This window comes from Mobula hypostoma, chromosome 15 (assembly GCF_963921235.1).
Source record: "Mobula hypostoma chromosome 15, sMobHyp1.1, whole genome shotgun sequence".
Lineage (NCBI taxonomy): Eukaryota > Metazoa > Chordata > Chondrichthyes > Myliobatiformes > Myliobatidae > Mobula > Mobula hypostoma.
This window is the reverse complement of record NC_086111.1, coordinates 17,140,082-17,156,482: the sequence shown is the minus strand read 5'-3', so window position 1 is coordinate 17,156,482 and position 16,401 is coordinate 17,140,082. Positions and strand designations below refer to the sequence as shown.

At 39.3% G+C, this 16,401-nt stretch overlaps 1 protein-coding gene across 8 annotated transcripts in view; it reads right to left on the bottom strand.

Annotated features, from left to right (window-relative positions):
- dock3 (dedicator of cytokinesis 3) overlaps positions 1-16,401 on the bottom strand; it is a 966,938-nt gene that overhangs the window by 257,123 nt on the left and 693,414 nt on the right. For 7 of the 8 annotated variants that reach the window (XM_063067780.1, XM_063067785.1, XM_063067784.1 and 4 more), the window contains exons 15-18: positions 16,229-16,353; positions 12,903-13,065; positions 7,857-7,963; positions 5,091-5,262 (exon numbers count right to left, since the gene is read on the bottom strand). The exons of the other annotated variant lie outside the window; for it this stretch is intronic. In XM_063067780.1, the coding sequence (XP_062923850.1) occupies positions 5,091-5,262; positions 7,857-7,963; positions 12,903-13,065; positions 16,229-16,353 (567 nt within the window). The remainder of the gene's footprint in view (positions 1-5,090; positions 5,263-7,856; positions 7,964-12,902; positions 13,066-16,228; positions 16,354-16,401) is intronic. 8 annotated transcript variants of the gene reach the window in all.

Sequence of the window (16,401 nt, the reverse complement as noted above, 5' to 3'; positions counted from 1 at the left end):
TCCATGATCTAGAACTGCGGCTCAAACTATGGTTCTCCACGAGCAGTGGGTTCTCGTTCTCACACTTGCTGTGCGGCCTGGCATTTCAATATCTCCAGATACAGCCTGGAAGATGCATGCATGTCACCGACTGAAACGTCGCGGGAGATTGAAACATCAAGACAGTAGTTGTAAGAAGGCCCCTGCATTTGAGTGATCCTCTCTCGCTCTCTCTTGATGGTGAGTGAGAGCCTGTCAGTCCTCGAGTTGAAGGGCTTGGGGAAGCGACATAACAGATTGTAACATCGAAACAGTGAGCTGCTGGTCTCACGCTCTCAATTGTTGCAGAAGCGACCCCTCTCCCTCTCTAGTGAGAGAGCCTATCTGAGATACTGAAGGGTTGGGATGGACTCTGGTTTTTGTTTAACTCTAGATCAAGGTCTCTTTGCTACTGCTTGTATGGTGGGGGGATATGGGGAGGTATTTTCGTGCATCAAGTGGGGGGAGGGAGGAGGATTGATGCTTTAGCTGCTGCTTGTGCATGGGAGGAGGAGTGGGTGCTTTGGGGTTCTGGCATTGCTGTCATTCATTCTTTGTTTTTTTTTCTTGTTTTGTGGATATCTGTAAAGAGTAAGAATTTCAGGATGGATACATTCTCTGATATTAAATTGAACTGTTGAACTCAGAATCTCATCCCAACATTTTTGTAAATTTTCTCTGTATTTTTTCAATCTTATTGCTATCTTTCCTGTAGTTAGGTGCCCAGAACTATAAACAATACTCAAAAATATAGCCTCAACAATGTCTTATACGTTTACAACATAACCCAACTCCTGTGCTCAATACTCTGATTTATGAAGGCCAATGTGCCAAAAACTCTCTTTACGACCTTATCTATTTGCGACACAACTTTCAAGGAATTATGAATCTGTATTTCCAGATCCCTCTGTTCCTCAGTGCTCCATCACTCACTATGTAAATCTAACCTAGTTTGTTCTCTCAAAATGCACCACCTTACACTTGTCTACATTAAATTCTATCTGACATTTTTCAGCCCATTTTCCCAGCCGGTCCAGAGCCCGCTGCAAGCTTTGATAGCCTACCTCGCTATCCACTACATCCCCAATCCTGGTGTCATCCGCAAACTTGCTGATCCACTTTACCATATTATCGTCCAGATCAATGATATAAATGATAAACAACAACAAACAGAGCACCGATCCCTGCAGCACTCCACTAGTGATAGGCCTCTAGTTAGCGAGACAACCATCTACTATCAATCTCTGGCTTCTCCCTGAAAGCCAATGTCTAATCCAATTTACAACCTCATCTTGAATGCTGAGTGACTGAACCTTCTTGACCAACCTCCCACGTGGGACCTTGTCCAATGCCTTCATAAAGTCCATGTAGTCAACATCCAATGCCTTGCTTTCATCAACTTTCCAGGTAACTTCCTTGAAACCTAACCAAAAAGCAAAAATACATTGCCTGGCAAAGTTGACTCATCCAACTGCAGTGCAAATTCTGTTGTCCAAGTATGTTGCACAACATTTCTTCCACATTCTCAAAGATTTTATCTATTCACCTTTTTACAGCATTCTTGCTGAGTGGATCACTTTAATTATTTGGTCTGGTGACTTAAGACCATACTCAGAACCTTCTTTACTGCTGGCAGAATCAGGTCTTCTCCAATTGTATGGGGCTTTCCAAATTTAGCAATGCGCAATGAAATGTTGTATGAAGCATACAAATCATTACTGCTTCATTGTGATGTGCTGGAAAACAGGTTTTGATGTGTTTTCCATTTCTGGAAGTTTTCACAAAGTGACTGAAAATAAGCCATGTTCTTGGTTGCTTTATGAGAGTGTATTCCTAAGTTTATGTTCAAGGATTCTGAGCAGTTTAATTGTCACATTTGAAAAAAAAACATTTTCACACAAGAGACACAGTGGCTGCTGTTGGTTGCTTGGTACTGGTATAATCCATATTTCAGATACTCCACACTACACGATGTTACAGAACCTAGGCCTCCGTACATCCCTCTGCAATTGGTTCCTCGACTTCCTAACCAGAAGACCACAATCTGTGCGGATTGGTGATAATGTCTCCTCCTCGCTGACGATCAACAGTGGTGCACCTCAGGGGTGTGTGCTTAGCTCACTGCTCTACTCTCAATAACCACGACTGTGTGGCTCGGCATAGCTCAAATATCACCTACAAATTTGCTGATGATACAACCACTGTTGGTAGAATCTCAAATGGAGACAAGAGTGTGTACAGGAGTGAGATACACCAACTAGTGGAGTGGTGTCACAGCAACAACCTTGCACTCCACGTCAGTAAGACGAAGAGCTAATTGTGGACTTCAGGAAGGGTAAGACGAAGAAACACATATCAATTCTCAGAATGATCAGAAGTGGAGAGAGTGAGCAGTTTTAAGTTCCTGAGTGTCAAGATCTCTGAGGATCTAAACTGGTCCCAACATATCGATGCAGCTATTAAGAAGGCAAGACAGTGACTATACTTCATCAGGAGTTTGAAGGGATTTGGTATGTCAACAAATACACTCAAAAACTTCTATAGATGTACCATGGAATGCATTCTGACAGGCTACATCACTGTCTGGAATTGGGGGGACTACAGCACAGGACTGAAAGAAGCTGCAGAGGGTCATAAATTTAGTCGACTTCATCTTGAGTACTAGCATACAAAGTACCCAGGACACCTTCAAGGAGCGGTGTCTCAGAAAGGCAGTGTCCATTAAGGACCACCAGCACCCAGGACATGCCCTTTTCTCATTGTTACCATCAGGTAGGAAGTACAGAAGCCTGAAGGCATATACTCAGCGATTCAAGAACAGCTTCTTCCCCTCTGCCATCTGATTCCTAAACGGACATTGAACCCGTGAATACTACCTCACTTTTTAAATATATATTATTTCTGTTTTTGCACGATTTTAATCTATTCAATATAAGTACACTGCAATTGATTTATCTATATATTTATTTATTTATTCTTCAATATTATGTGTTGCGTTGAACTGCAGCTGCTAAGTTAACAAATTTCATGACACATGCCGGTGATAATAAACCTGATTCTGATTTTATACTGTCTACACTTCTTTTTTCATTTGGTCTGTTTCTGTCATTTTCGCTGTGGACTAACAACTCATAGTCAATTATCTACTGTTTAAGTCCAATCTCAAGCGCTATGATCAATAAAGGCGATAATTATGATAATTATGGTGGTGTCGGAAAAGAGGATGCTGTCCAAGCTGCATGCCATCTTGGACAATGTCTCCCATCCACTACATAATGTACTGGTTGAGCACAGGAGTACATTCAGCCAGAGACTCATTCCACTGAGATGCAACACTGAGCGTCATAGGAAGTCATTCCTGCCCGTGGCCATCAAACTTTACAACTCCTCCCTTGGAGGGTCAGACACCCTGAGCCAATAGGCTGGTCCTGGACTTATTTTCTGGTATAATTTACATATTACTATTTAATTATTTATGGTTTTATTACTATTTATTTATTTATGGTGCAACTGTAACGAAAACCAATTTCCCTCGAGATCAATAAAGTATGACTATGACTATGACTATTATAGTGGAGGCAAACCATGACTCTCTGCCTGAAGGCATATAATGTGGGGCTGTAACAGCTCAGTTGGCTGTGGACTAGAGAAATGTGGTCAAAACTAGTTGAAAGGAAAGATATCTAAACTTTACCCCATTGAACGTCATACCCTAATTCACAGGAATTGCATCACTGTGTGATTAGAGTACAGGAATTGTACTAGCTAACACAGTACTACAGTAGTGAACAGCAATAACGCATCCAGATTTCTCATGATATGCCAAATATAGAAGTGTCATGCTGTTCTTGAACAACTATAACACTCTTGGAGCAAAGTCTAAGAGAATGGTGCTGAGGTGCTTACGCGATCATTGTAATCAATTATGAGGTACTGAGGATCAAATGGTTACAATAAGTACATAAGTACATCTTTTCTTAAATTAAGCCTATAATCCTTCAGCTATTAAGCCCTCCCACTGCCCCCTTTTTCTTTACTGCCTCTTAGAAATTCCTACCATTTCCATTGTAGAGTTTTAAAGTAAGTGAACTATTACCTTCTTTGCAATAATAAGTTCTTAGCTTAATTGTATTAGCATTCAGCATAACATCAATTTGCAAAGACAGACCCATGCTCTCTAAAATTGGGTTGTAATATTGGTGTACAGTCAATTGTGCTGGCTTACGGATAGGGAAATGGAAGAGTTAGAGGTCAGGCTGGAACCTAAGCCTCCGCAACATGCTTGAAAGCCAGCAATGTTGATGGGTGAGGAAGGACATCCAGAGTCCAGGCCTCTGTTCCGTGCTTGAAGGCATGCAATGTGGACGAAGGACACCCATGGATGTCAGGCTGACCCAGGTTATGGGTCCCGGGATAGCACATACCTGCGAGCAGGGGCATGAGGAGGCATAAGGGGCCGGTGAGTCAGTGAGCTTGGAGTTCGAGGGTTCTGTAATTGGCTAGTCAGGGGCTGATACTAAAGATCGAAGCCTAAAAGTCAACCAGAAGTCGAAACCCGATGGCTGAAACTTGGAACCTGGAGGCCTAGAGGCCTGTGCTAAGGTTGAAAGTCTGTGCATGTGTGCGGGTGGATGGGAGGGAGGTAAGGAGCTTGTTTTTGCTGTTGTTGTTTGGTGCTTGTTGTGTTCTGCATTGCTCTGTGTTGTTCTACTGAGCATTGTGAATATACTATGATGGCGGCAGAATGTGTGGGAACACCTATGGGCTGCTCCTAGTACATTCTTAGGTTGTGTTGGTTGTCAACACAAACAATTCATATCACTCTATGTTCCATGTACATGTGATAAATAAATGAATCTGAATCTTATTACTGTTTTGCTCTGGTGCTTCAAAAAAGGTGTAACCAACCAATGCAACTACCACTAAGCTAGGAGAAAGAAGTTGGAGATAAACATGTTATTCCTTCATATGCTAGAGTTCAATGGGCATTGATATTTTGGCTCTGAAACTTGCTTGAGTAAAAAGATACATAGCACAGGAACTGGAAGGCAGAAAAAATATTTCAACATTACCATTCTGTGTCAGTTTAGTAGATGAGAGTAGGGTTGAGATCCAGAAGAATTCCTTGGTACTTCGTTGGAATATAAGACTGGATGGGATGTTGGGGCAGCCATTAAAGTCTTCTTTACAACAGGGGAGACCCAGGTACAGCCCATGGTTACTGAATGTGCTGTTTTCATCACACTGTAAATTATATTTCCAGAATAATGAATCAATCCCATTTACTATTTGCCTGTTACATGCAACAAAAGTCACAAATTAAAGTAATTAGTTTGAAAATGAAGTGCAGCATATTGATTAGCTGGATTCTTTCTTTTGCCTTTGCACATAAATGGGTGTAACCTGATTTTCCCTTTCAAGTCAAAGTTCAATTGCAAGACAGTCAGAAGCGCAGAAAAGTTGGCCATTACCTCAAGGAGGCTCAAGAACAATGATGAGGAAGTCAACTTCAGTGGTTCTAATATACTGTATCCTCCAATCTTAAAAGAAGTGGCTGGTGAGATAGTTGGCATGTTGCTGTTAATTTTTCAAAATTTCTTATATTCTTGGAAGGATCCAATACATTGAAAAGTAGCAAATTGCAATTCTTTTATTCAAGAAATAGAGGGAGACATCAAACTATAGGACAGATGGCTTAATGCCTGGCAGACAGAAAGTGTTAAGTGCCATCCTGAAATAACTTAAAGCAGGACTCTTAGGTAAAAAAACTGAAGGTAACCGAAGTCACAACAAAGTTTTGTAAAAGGTCAAGTATGTTTAATTGGAGTTCTATGAAGGAACAGGTGCTGCAGCATAATGAGTGGATTTCCTACACTCAGATCAGAAAATATTTGATACAGCACCTATCAAAGTCTATTGCAGGAAATAAAATGTAATGGTACAAAAGGTAACATGCTTGAATGGACAGAAGATTGACCAGCAGAAAGGAAACTGGGGCATACGTGATTCAGGAAGAATATCAAGAAGACAAACCAAAGGGGAAACTAAGTAGGAAGAAGTTTTTCATATGAATGTTACTGAAGATCTGTAATTTTGTTTACAAAAAGGCTGTGGATATGAGATTTACTGCAGTCTTCAAGTCTTAGTCTGACAGGTTTGTATTGCTGTAAATATTTAGGAAAAGGGGAAAAAAGCAGGTAAATGAAAATGTGAATGGGGTAACAGATTTGAAGAGCTCATATTGTTATATTTTGGTGTATTTCCTCCACTAGATTCTAGTTCCTAAAAGTTTTGCCTAATTGGACATTTATAATTTTATAATTTTCATTCTCTGACTTCTCTCATTTGAGGAACTGTTAGTACTTTCCTTGGAGGGAAAAACTTTAAATTATTATTTGTGATTGTTATGGGATATGAGAATTGAGCTAACTGGGTGAAAATGTGAAAACACATTTCCAACAAGTGACTAAGTGTGTTACATTTTAGTGTGACAGTTGTATCACCTCTTTCATGTTGAGATATTATCTCCAACTGTAACTCTGTGCTATAAATTGGATTACATTTTTACATTCAATGGGTTTTATATACCATGAGTTGGAGTATCAGCCCACTGGTGTTCAGGCATAATCTGCCACTTACGACTGCAGCACATTTTGTCTCTCAAGTGCAAAATTCTACTTCTATATAAAGACGTTACCCTTATGCAGAGTTGTTAACATCTGGAATGCACTACCTAAACAGTGTGGAAACATTTAATCATAACTTCCAAAAGGAAGATGAATAGATATTTCAGTTTTGTCACAGGTATGAAGAGCTTAATGTCATCTCCCTGTGATGCTGTCCTTAATGGCGGTAATGAAAAATAAGCAATCTTGAATTGCCTCCCAGACTGCTTAAATCAGGGATATGCAAGTTTAAGGCTATATTAAATTTTTCCTTCAATTCTGTATTTAAATTCATAAAGTGAATCATTTTGCATCAATTACAGTAAATACACAAGGGCATTCAACAGTGAAACTAAATTGATTATTTCAAAATTGCTTCTTGCTAACCATTGAGTATGAATAAAATCTGATCATGTAAATTAATGCTGACAGTGGCTGCAATAATATACAGGCAACAACAATAACATCTCTGGAGTTCTGAGGGCTGGCATAAGATGTCAAAATGTGTTCTATTTAACATGACAGATAATGAATTTTGAATTAAAAAGACTTTTACTGGGAGGTGTGGGATAAGTCCAGTAATCGTACTATGCATGCTACATCAACATTCCCATAAAAAATAACAACAGAAATTAGGATAAATTTCACAGATGACACTTTCTTAATTGACAGTCATGTGTATCTGATTTTGATGTGATCAATAGTGTGGGTAGGAAGGCGAGAACGGGAGTGTTACACTGACACAAAAGAGGATGCTTGAGTTTATAAGAGGATTCAATGGGTAGGATTGAGTGGGAAAATCTTTATGATTATTGAGGCTTTTCAAAGTCATTGGTAGGCCATGCTCAGATTCAAGATTATACCTAGGGAAGAATTTTGAGGGTCCAGAAAGAAATCACAAAGTGAATCAACTGATTTATGAAGAGTTTCAATGTCTCTGTTACCCAGCATATTGCTGGAAGGTGCTTACAGTTATAGCTATCTTCTAAATATGAGAAGTGACTGCCAGTTCTGGAAGTAAGCGTCAGCTTCAGGTTCTAGACACTACTACCTTATGGAAGGACCACTGAAAGGGAGTTGACTCTTGAGTGGCTCTTGTCAGGATACAGCATTTAAGATACAACACACATGCATGATTATTTCTTGGAGATGAACAAATGAGTTGTCACTTACCTTGTAGACATACAGCTCATGAATGTCATCTGAAAGTGTTGTACCATCGTCTCGCATTAATGGTGTAAATGCAAAACCAAAAAGCTTCTTTTCTCCTTTGTCTTTTGCTAAACAAACATTGCACAATGAAATTAGAACTGTAGACAAGAACAAAATGGGCAAAACCTTAAATTATTTGTATAAAGTGGTGAGCCACACACATTTACCCCACTCAGTAACTTTCTCCTGAAGGGCAAAAATGGATTCTCTGATTACTAGGGAATGTGATGCCACGTTATTAATGTGTAGTCATGTGCATTGTACTGCCAGTGAGAGTGGTTGAAGTTGGGTCACATGTATGCAGATGAACACTTTGGCTGAGAAGATGATGGACCAAGTGCTGAAAGATGAGATTAATACCAAAGGGTACCCGTTGCTTAGCATGGACAATGGTCTGAACGCCCTTCTCCATGCTGTATAATCTATGATTTCCAAGACTTGTTGTGGAGAGACCTGTTGGTGAATATGCAACAAGAACCTTTCTTAATACAGTCCAGAAGCCCTAATCTCAGATAAAACAGAAAATACTCAGCAGGCCAGGTGGCAACTACCCAAGAAGGAGATGAAACTGATATTTCAGGTTGATAACTTTTCACTCCAACAATGCAGGTAACCTTACTTATAGCTATCTGGAAGCAAAAGCTATCTAAATCAGTGCTAAAAGCTGTGATGTTTGGTTTGAGTTTTGACAATTCCCTTTAGTTTTCTTTTTAAACTGCATTATGTTGTACTGAAGTGATATTCATATCCCACTTAATGATATCTGATTTATAAAAGCAGCATTAATTCAAATGCTAATCATGTATCAACAAATATGGAAAATGAAACCACTATAGTATGCACAAAAGATTAATCAGAAACCAAAGTTATCACAGATTACTCCCCCTAGATAGTCGGTTAATGTTACACTGTCAGTAGACAGAACCACTGAAGAAATGAGACTTGTGAAATCGTTCATCACTATTTGTTAAACTTGCAAACAAGTTAATTGCCTGTGTCCATATGGGTGTGTATAATTTGTGTTGAGCATATAATTCATGCCATGGTCCATCCTGGGAAAGTTCCACTGGTATGTGGAGCTTGAAAATGATGTCCTTTCTCAAGATGCCAGTATCTCTCCACCCACAAGTTCTCAGAAGCTATCTTAACTGTGCTCTGAAGCCAGCAGTCTCATACTGCAGTGCCTACACTTATAACAACACAGGAGGCAATTTATTCAAATTTATAGATTTATTCAGATTTATGTATCACTTGTGCATCAAAATATACAGTGAAATGTGTCATGTGCATTAACAGCCAACACACACAAGAATGTGCTGGGGGCAAGCATTGCCACACATTCCACTGCCAACATTGTATGCCCACAATGTACAGCAGAACAAAACAAGCAGTAACAGCAAAATTAAACAAGACAGTAACAGCAAAACAAACCCTTTTCCGCTCACATTGCCAACCAACCTCCAGTCTCTGGCTTGAACTTGTAACCACTGCCCTCTGGTCTCATCGACTTCAGTCTTCGACCTTCTGGCTTCTAAACCTGCACTCGTCGAGCCCTTCAGCCTTGTCCTCCAGTCCTCTGAGTATCGGCCCCTGGATTTACCATTCATGGGTTTGATCTTTGGGCCTCGACTTCAAGACTGGCACAGACCTGGGGTGGTCACCGGCTCTCCCACCCGTACACACTTTGAACCAGGACTCGCTGACCTGGTGAGCGCTGGTCTCCTATTGCCTACCAACCTGTCCTCTGGGATTGTTAACCTTTGACTGAAGTGCTCAGACCTGGATTCTGACACTAGCTCCTGTCCCTTCATTTACTGCCCAAAGTTCTAACTCTCCCTCATCCTTGACCTCTAACACCCCAAGCTGACCCCATAGCCATTCCAACAAACCCAAGACTGTCCCATAGGCTCCCATGTTGGCTCGCAGGAAAGTGATCCCACAATCTCATTTCCCTCTCTTTATATCCCAGAGCCCCTGAGACTTATGCTGACACATGCCTATCAACTTCCTTTTAATTCTTTAAAGAGTAATTTGTAATAGTCAATGAACCTACTAGAAAATCTTTGGGATCTGGTTGGTAATCACAGCACCCAGAGAGAATGTGCAAACTCTGAATAATTTAATATGCCTCAATCATTTCCCCTCAGCACACAAAGTCAGGATTAAGTTTGGGTCCTTGGAATTCTGAGGTAACAGCACCAACATCTACATCATTGTTACAGCTGCCAGTTGTCAATTGTACAGGAGAAGCCACCCATTAGCTTGACTACAGCCTCAGCAGATGTAATATGTCAAAGCAGCAATTGTAACAAAATAATTCAGAATGCCAACCTGAAGATGAAATACCAGATAATTTTGAATACCATTGTATAAGCGTAGCGTTATTATAGTTCAGCAACTCAGGTTCAATTCCTTCTGCTGTAAGTGAGGAGTTTGTACGTTCTCCCTGTGACCATGTGGGATTCCTCCAAGTGCTCTGGTTTCCTCCCACATCCCAAGACATGTAGGTTAGTAGGTTAATTGGTCACAATGGTGTAATTGGATGGCGTAAGCTCGTTGGGTCAAAAGGATCTTTTACTGTGCTCTATCTCTAAAAATAAATAATAAAAATGTGTTATTGGCAAGTTAACTCTGTTTTTATTTCTACATTATTGTTCATTTAAAAGTTATTTTAATCACTCCAGCGTCAAGACTTCAATAAAAGCAGTAAATGGAGAGGTCAGGTGGACTCTAAATTACATGCTGCTTCCGATTTTGTGTTTCTATTAACCTTCATTTAATTAAATCAGATACATTTTGAGGTAACTATTTCAATGTGTGAAAGTTCCAGAGGGATTTAGGTACTCCCCATAATGAGATGGAATTTTTGCAGAAATGAGTGCCACATGAAGCACAAGAATATCTGTATTTGGGAGCTTTACCATTGCCAGTGAATGAAGGCTGGTGACCCCAACTCCGGCCCCAGGTTGGTAGGTCACAAGTTCGGCAGACTGTGGGCAGCAGCAATGATGACCAATGACTGCCCCCCCCAAAGATCAGATGTCTGTGCATGTTCGAAGTTCACGGCTTAGAGTTCGCAGTCCCATGATTGATAAGTGCCGAGGTTGGTACCAAAGGTCAAAACCCAAAGATCAAAGACCAAAGTCAGTGAGTCTGGAAGTCGAGTCCTGACGTTTGAAACCGCTGGGTTGATGTGCCCAGAAGTCAGAGTCTCAATGTCCGCAAAACTACTTGGGGATGTTGCAGACCCGATGTTAGAGTGCACTGGGGTCTTGGAGGTAGTCTGTGTAAGTAACGAGGCTTGTTTTGCTGCTGTTGTTTTGTTCTGTTGCTTGTGTTATTCTGCGAAGCATTGTGGGCATACCATGTTGGCACTGGAATGTGTGTTAACGCTTGCAGGCTGCCCCTTGAGTTTGTTGGTTGTTAACACAAATGACACAATTCACTGCATGTTTCAATGCAAATGTGATAAAATATATCTGAATCAATTACCGAAATGTGGTTTTCTGTGTATACTTCATTATTACCAATTCAAATTAGTGGAAGATTCTATTGTACCACTCAGAGAAGGCATGATTCATGAAGCTTTTCTGAAGGAAATCATACATATTATATGCAGATACGGGAAAAAAAACTTGAGTAATTCAGAGAGGTTACTTGACAATATTTCACTGTCATCTGCTATGACTGTTTGTCCTCTCCCTTGTGGACAAAGGCCCAATCCTGAGAATGGTGGAACATACAGGAGACAGCAGGCAATGAGAAAGCATCCAGTTCTCTATGGAATGTCTATTTCTAGTTGTAAATAACCAAATGGTGCTGTGGAAATATTCATGATGCTTGACCATTCCAATGCACTCTTGGTTAGTTTTCTTATTCTACCTTTTATGTAGTTGATTTCATCTAAATCTCTGTTGCCTGGGTTTTAATTCACACAAAGCCCTTCCCACTCTTTAACCTTGTGCTCATTGTTTTATAATGGCTCCAGATAAGAGCAGCTTCATTTAAAAGATTTTTATTCTTGTTTCTCAAAGTCATTATTGGTCTCAATCCTCCGTGACAATGTAATTTTTCTAGTCTATGATACCAGCCCTCCTGTATATCAGCTCAGTTAATCAATCACATCAATTAGACCCATCATTAACAGTAAAATCTTCAGCCAAGGCCTTACAATTCTTCCCTTAACCCTTATCCTTTTCTCCCTGACATCCGGACCATGTTTGAGGATTAACATAGAAAGGAGAAGTGCATAACAGCAATTAAAGGCACAGTTTTCCCATTAACAGTCAATCTGATAAACACAGAACAGTGTATAATTGGGGTTAGTGATAGATGCATTTGCTCTTATGTAAATCTGGGCTAGTACATTTAGTGAAAGACATTCATTAAGCATACAGCATTGCTGTTTATTCAATATACTCAATATACAATCATTATCCCACAGTACCATACAGCCTCTTGGGCAGCATTGCAATGATATCACCTCAATGATACACAATTCCACTACAGAGAACAATAAACATTATGCTCATTTGTCTTTTGCTACACAAGAAAATACCCTTAATTAAAAAGTATAGATAGAAATATTGTTTCAATTTATTTTCTCTCTTTAATTCCCACATGGTTTCCCACATTGCAGCTGCTGAAGGTCATTTCAGCAAGCAGGGCTTCATTTAAGACCACCTCAAAAGCATCCAATACAAGATGAAGGATGGCCCTGAAATGGCTTGCCTCTTTTCTTTGCCTGTAGAATGGTTCACAAGTCTGTATGGTTCTTTCCCTAGCAATGAAACTAGGGAAACTATTATAGAAGAGTTAGCCTATGAAGCATTAAGCTATCATGCATTACATTGCCCATTAAGGCTTTTGAAGATTCTGAAGATGGTGTTTGGGTTCTGAAGGAAAAATGTACGATTAATACAAATGCTTGTTGATTCTGCAGATCTGAATGAAAATATTAATGATCTTTCAGTTATTTTTGCCTAAAACAATGACTGATGTACTTACTTGAGCAGTGTCTGAATTCAAACCGAAGGTGTGAACCCCTGAATTTATCGACTGGAATGGGCAGCTTGATGATCTCACCCCATCGTGGACTGTTGTTGTGATACATCACAAAGGAGCAATGCTCAGTTATAGGGGGCTCTCCAGAGCCCAGACTAATACAGTCCTATCAATAAAAAATGTAATATTTGCAACACTCCATAGTAACTTGAATAATACTTTACAGTTGGTACAGTTGCATTTCTAAGAAAGTCCACTTTACATTTTCAGTCCTCGCAAGTGCAGCACACTCAATTGGTTTTAATTTTTGCGTCTTAGATTATTATGCAAATTATTTACATTTGAGAATATTCCATTGCCTTTTACTCTGTAGCAATCTACACAACCTGCTTGAAGCCTAGTCTCAGAGGAGCATTTAAATCTGCTGTTGCCTGACCTATCCAAACACCAACTAGTAACAGATTGTGTGCAGTAGGACAAAAAGTACACTGAACTGCCTCAACATATAACAGGGCTACATACACACAAAGAGACTTGCATCTCAGCACTCTGAATTTATTTATCTCCAAGTGTCAGAACACAAGGAACAATGTGCTAAAGCACTTTCAATCTCAGGAAATCTTAAAAATTTGTGTATTAAGGCCCCAAGACAATGGCTCACTGCTTTTTTAAAGTTTGAGTGATTGGGCTTTCCAATTCTGTTCCTGGAAGGACTATATCTATTTGTGTGCTTCGAAGTTTCAATGATACTGTTATGAAACAAACATTTTAGCTACCTTCAGTACTTTAACTGTTGAAAGTAATTTTGTTAAGCAACACATACAAAATTCTGGAGATTTTCTGCAGATTTTCTCCTGTAAATTTTGTTAATCTGTTTGGATGGAGTTCTCACATTTTCCCTGTGACCACTTGGGGTTTCTCCGGGTGCTCTGGTAATCTCCCACTTCTCAAAGACATGCAGGTTGTTAGATAAATTGTCCCTTCTGTGTAAATGAGTGGTGGAACTTGAGGGACGTTAACGTGAATACAGTGAGAATAAAAACTAGAATTAATGTAGTACAAGTGTAAATGGGGGTTGAAGGTTAACTTGGACTTTGCAGGCTGAACAGCCTGTTTCCATGCTCTATGATCATTTAGTAGATGATAATTCTACTTCAATGGCATCCTGAAGGAGACTGGAAAATCTGTCCTGGAGGCCTTTTCTGGAGTTGAAGGACTGTCCTACTGTGTGCCTAAGTGGAAATGGGCTTGTTTTGTTGATAGACATGGACCACCAAGTTGGCAATGGCTGAATGAGAAACAGTGCTGAGGGACAAATCCAATCTTCCCCAAGGCCAAACCGACTTTGTGATCAACTTCAAGCATTACCCATAATTTAAGAACTGCGGCTTTAACCAGTTTTATCCAACTATCACTAACTGCAGATTTAAAATACAAATGCAAAATAAAATGCATTTCAATATCAAAGCTGAGTTCCTTATCAGTGAGGAATGTGTGCATGTTCAGTCAGAGACAATCTGAAACTGTACACTGCAGCCATGTATAGGTATCAATAAAATGAAAAAATCTTAAAGACCAATCTAATGCACAAATGTTGAGTCCTTATGAAAACCCATGTGATCTTACAATTAAATGTCCATGCTGTAATCTCAAGAGATTTACAATTTTTAGAATCAAACTCAAATTTGTAAAGAATTAATAACATTTTTGTTGTGCTTTTCTGTTGACTTATATTAATATATCTGCAATGCTGATTCTATAATTGGACAACTTGCTTGAGGGATTAATATTGATCAGTTTAATTGAATGCTAATTTTGACTCTCAAGCTGCCAAAGTGATTATAAACTGCTGCAATAATCTGTGAAGAATTAAATGAATAAAGTAAAAAGCATTAAATTCAATTAAGCTGAAGCAGACAGAGAAAGACCGCAGCAAACTTATTTTAATATTGAAGTGTATTTTCCAGTGACTAGACAGAAACAATTCAAAATCCCTGCCCCCATTACACTGAGTGGCATGCACCTGAACAGCAGTCTATCAGTGACATTTCAATCAGTTCAATGTCACAAAATGTCAATTGGCGAACTTATTTCAATTGGGAATCATATTAACCCCTTTCTGTTTCTCCTCGTACACTAAATCTTAATCCAATCACATTATTAACATTTTTTGACAGTTAGTTATCCTCAAGGAATACTGAAATAACTGTAATTATCATTTCAGCAGAGGCTAACAATATAGTACTGGCATTTTTGTCTCTACCTTTGTGTCCAGGGTATTACAAAGTTAAGAATTTAAGGATTTAATATAAATATTTTTGTATCCTTTAACAAGAACCTCTTATGAATTGAATCCATCATCGCGCACCACCAAGGTTATAAATGACATTTTCTCTAACCATAATGCATTTATACTTCTCTTTAAAGTATTGGACTTAAATTGCTACACTTACCTCTTCCAATAATTTTCCCATCTAAATATTAGGACTACACTCATTTGCTTCTATGGTTATCTTCCTGACCATTACCACACTGTCATCATTGGAGTTTCCACAGAAATAAATCTTATTATCTGATGCTATCCCTTGGTGGCATAAATGCTTCACATATTAGGGTACGAGAATGATCAAGTGAATGAAAAGATTAATGTATGAGTAGCATTTGAATGCTCTGGGCCTGTACTTGCTGGAGTTTGGAAGAATAAGGGGGAAATTTCATTGAAACCTACTGAAGGCCTAGATAAAGTGGACATGGAGAGGTCATCTCCAATAGTGAGAGAGTCTAGGGCCAGAGGGCACATCCTCAGAATATAAACCAATCCCTTCAGAACAGAGATGAGGAAGAATTTCTTCAGCCAGAGGGTGGTGAATATCATTGTTAGAGACAGCTGTGCAGGCGAAGTTATTGGGTATATTTAAAGTGTGGTTGGTAAGTTCTGGATTGGTAAGTGCATCATGAGAATAAGGCTGAGAGGATCAGCTATGATGGAATGGTGGAGCAGACTCACTAGGTTGAATGACCTCAATCTGCTCTTATAAAAAGATCCTACTACATAATTCAAAGGATTGAGTTCTGAAATGACCAGACTAATGGTTATATCCCAATTAGAAAATATATTTTAATGTGGGAGCTCACTATAAAACAACTTAAACCTTTTGGCAACACTGCAACAGAGATTAAATCTCCTCCTGAGCTCAGAGATAGAGAGATTATTGAAACTATCAACACTGGTTGAAAACATTGAAGAGTGAATCCAAGACATTTTGATGTCTGCTGTTCCCAACAAGCCAATGAAAAATACCTCAACAGTTTATTTTATTAAGTCTCACCTTCAGTACTTCTCCATCTGCATAAAGAACGTACACTGTTACTTCAATGTTCTTCTGAACACTCTTTCCACCTCTCTCAAAATCCCCTCGTTCCAATGTCAGATACAGATCATTCCTGATGTCACCTGTATGACATTCACATAACACGTCAAAACAAATTACATTAATAATAC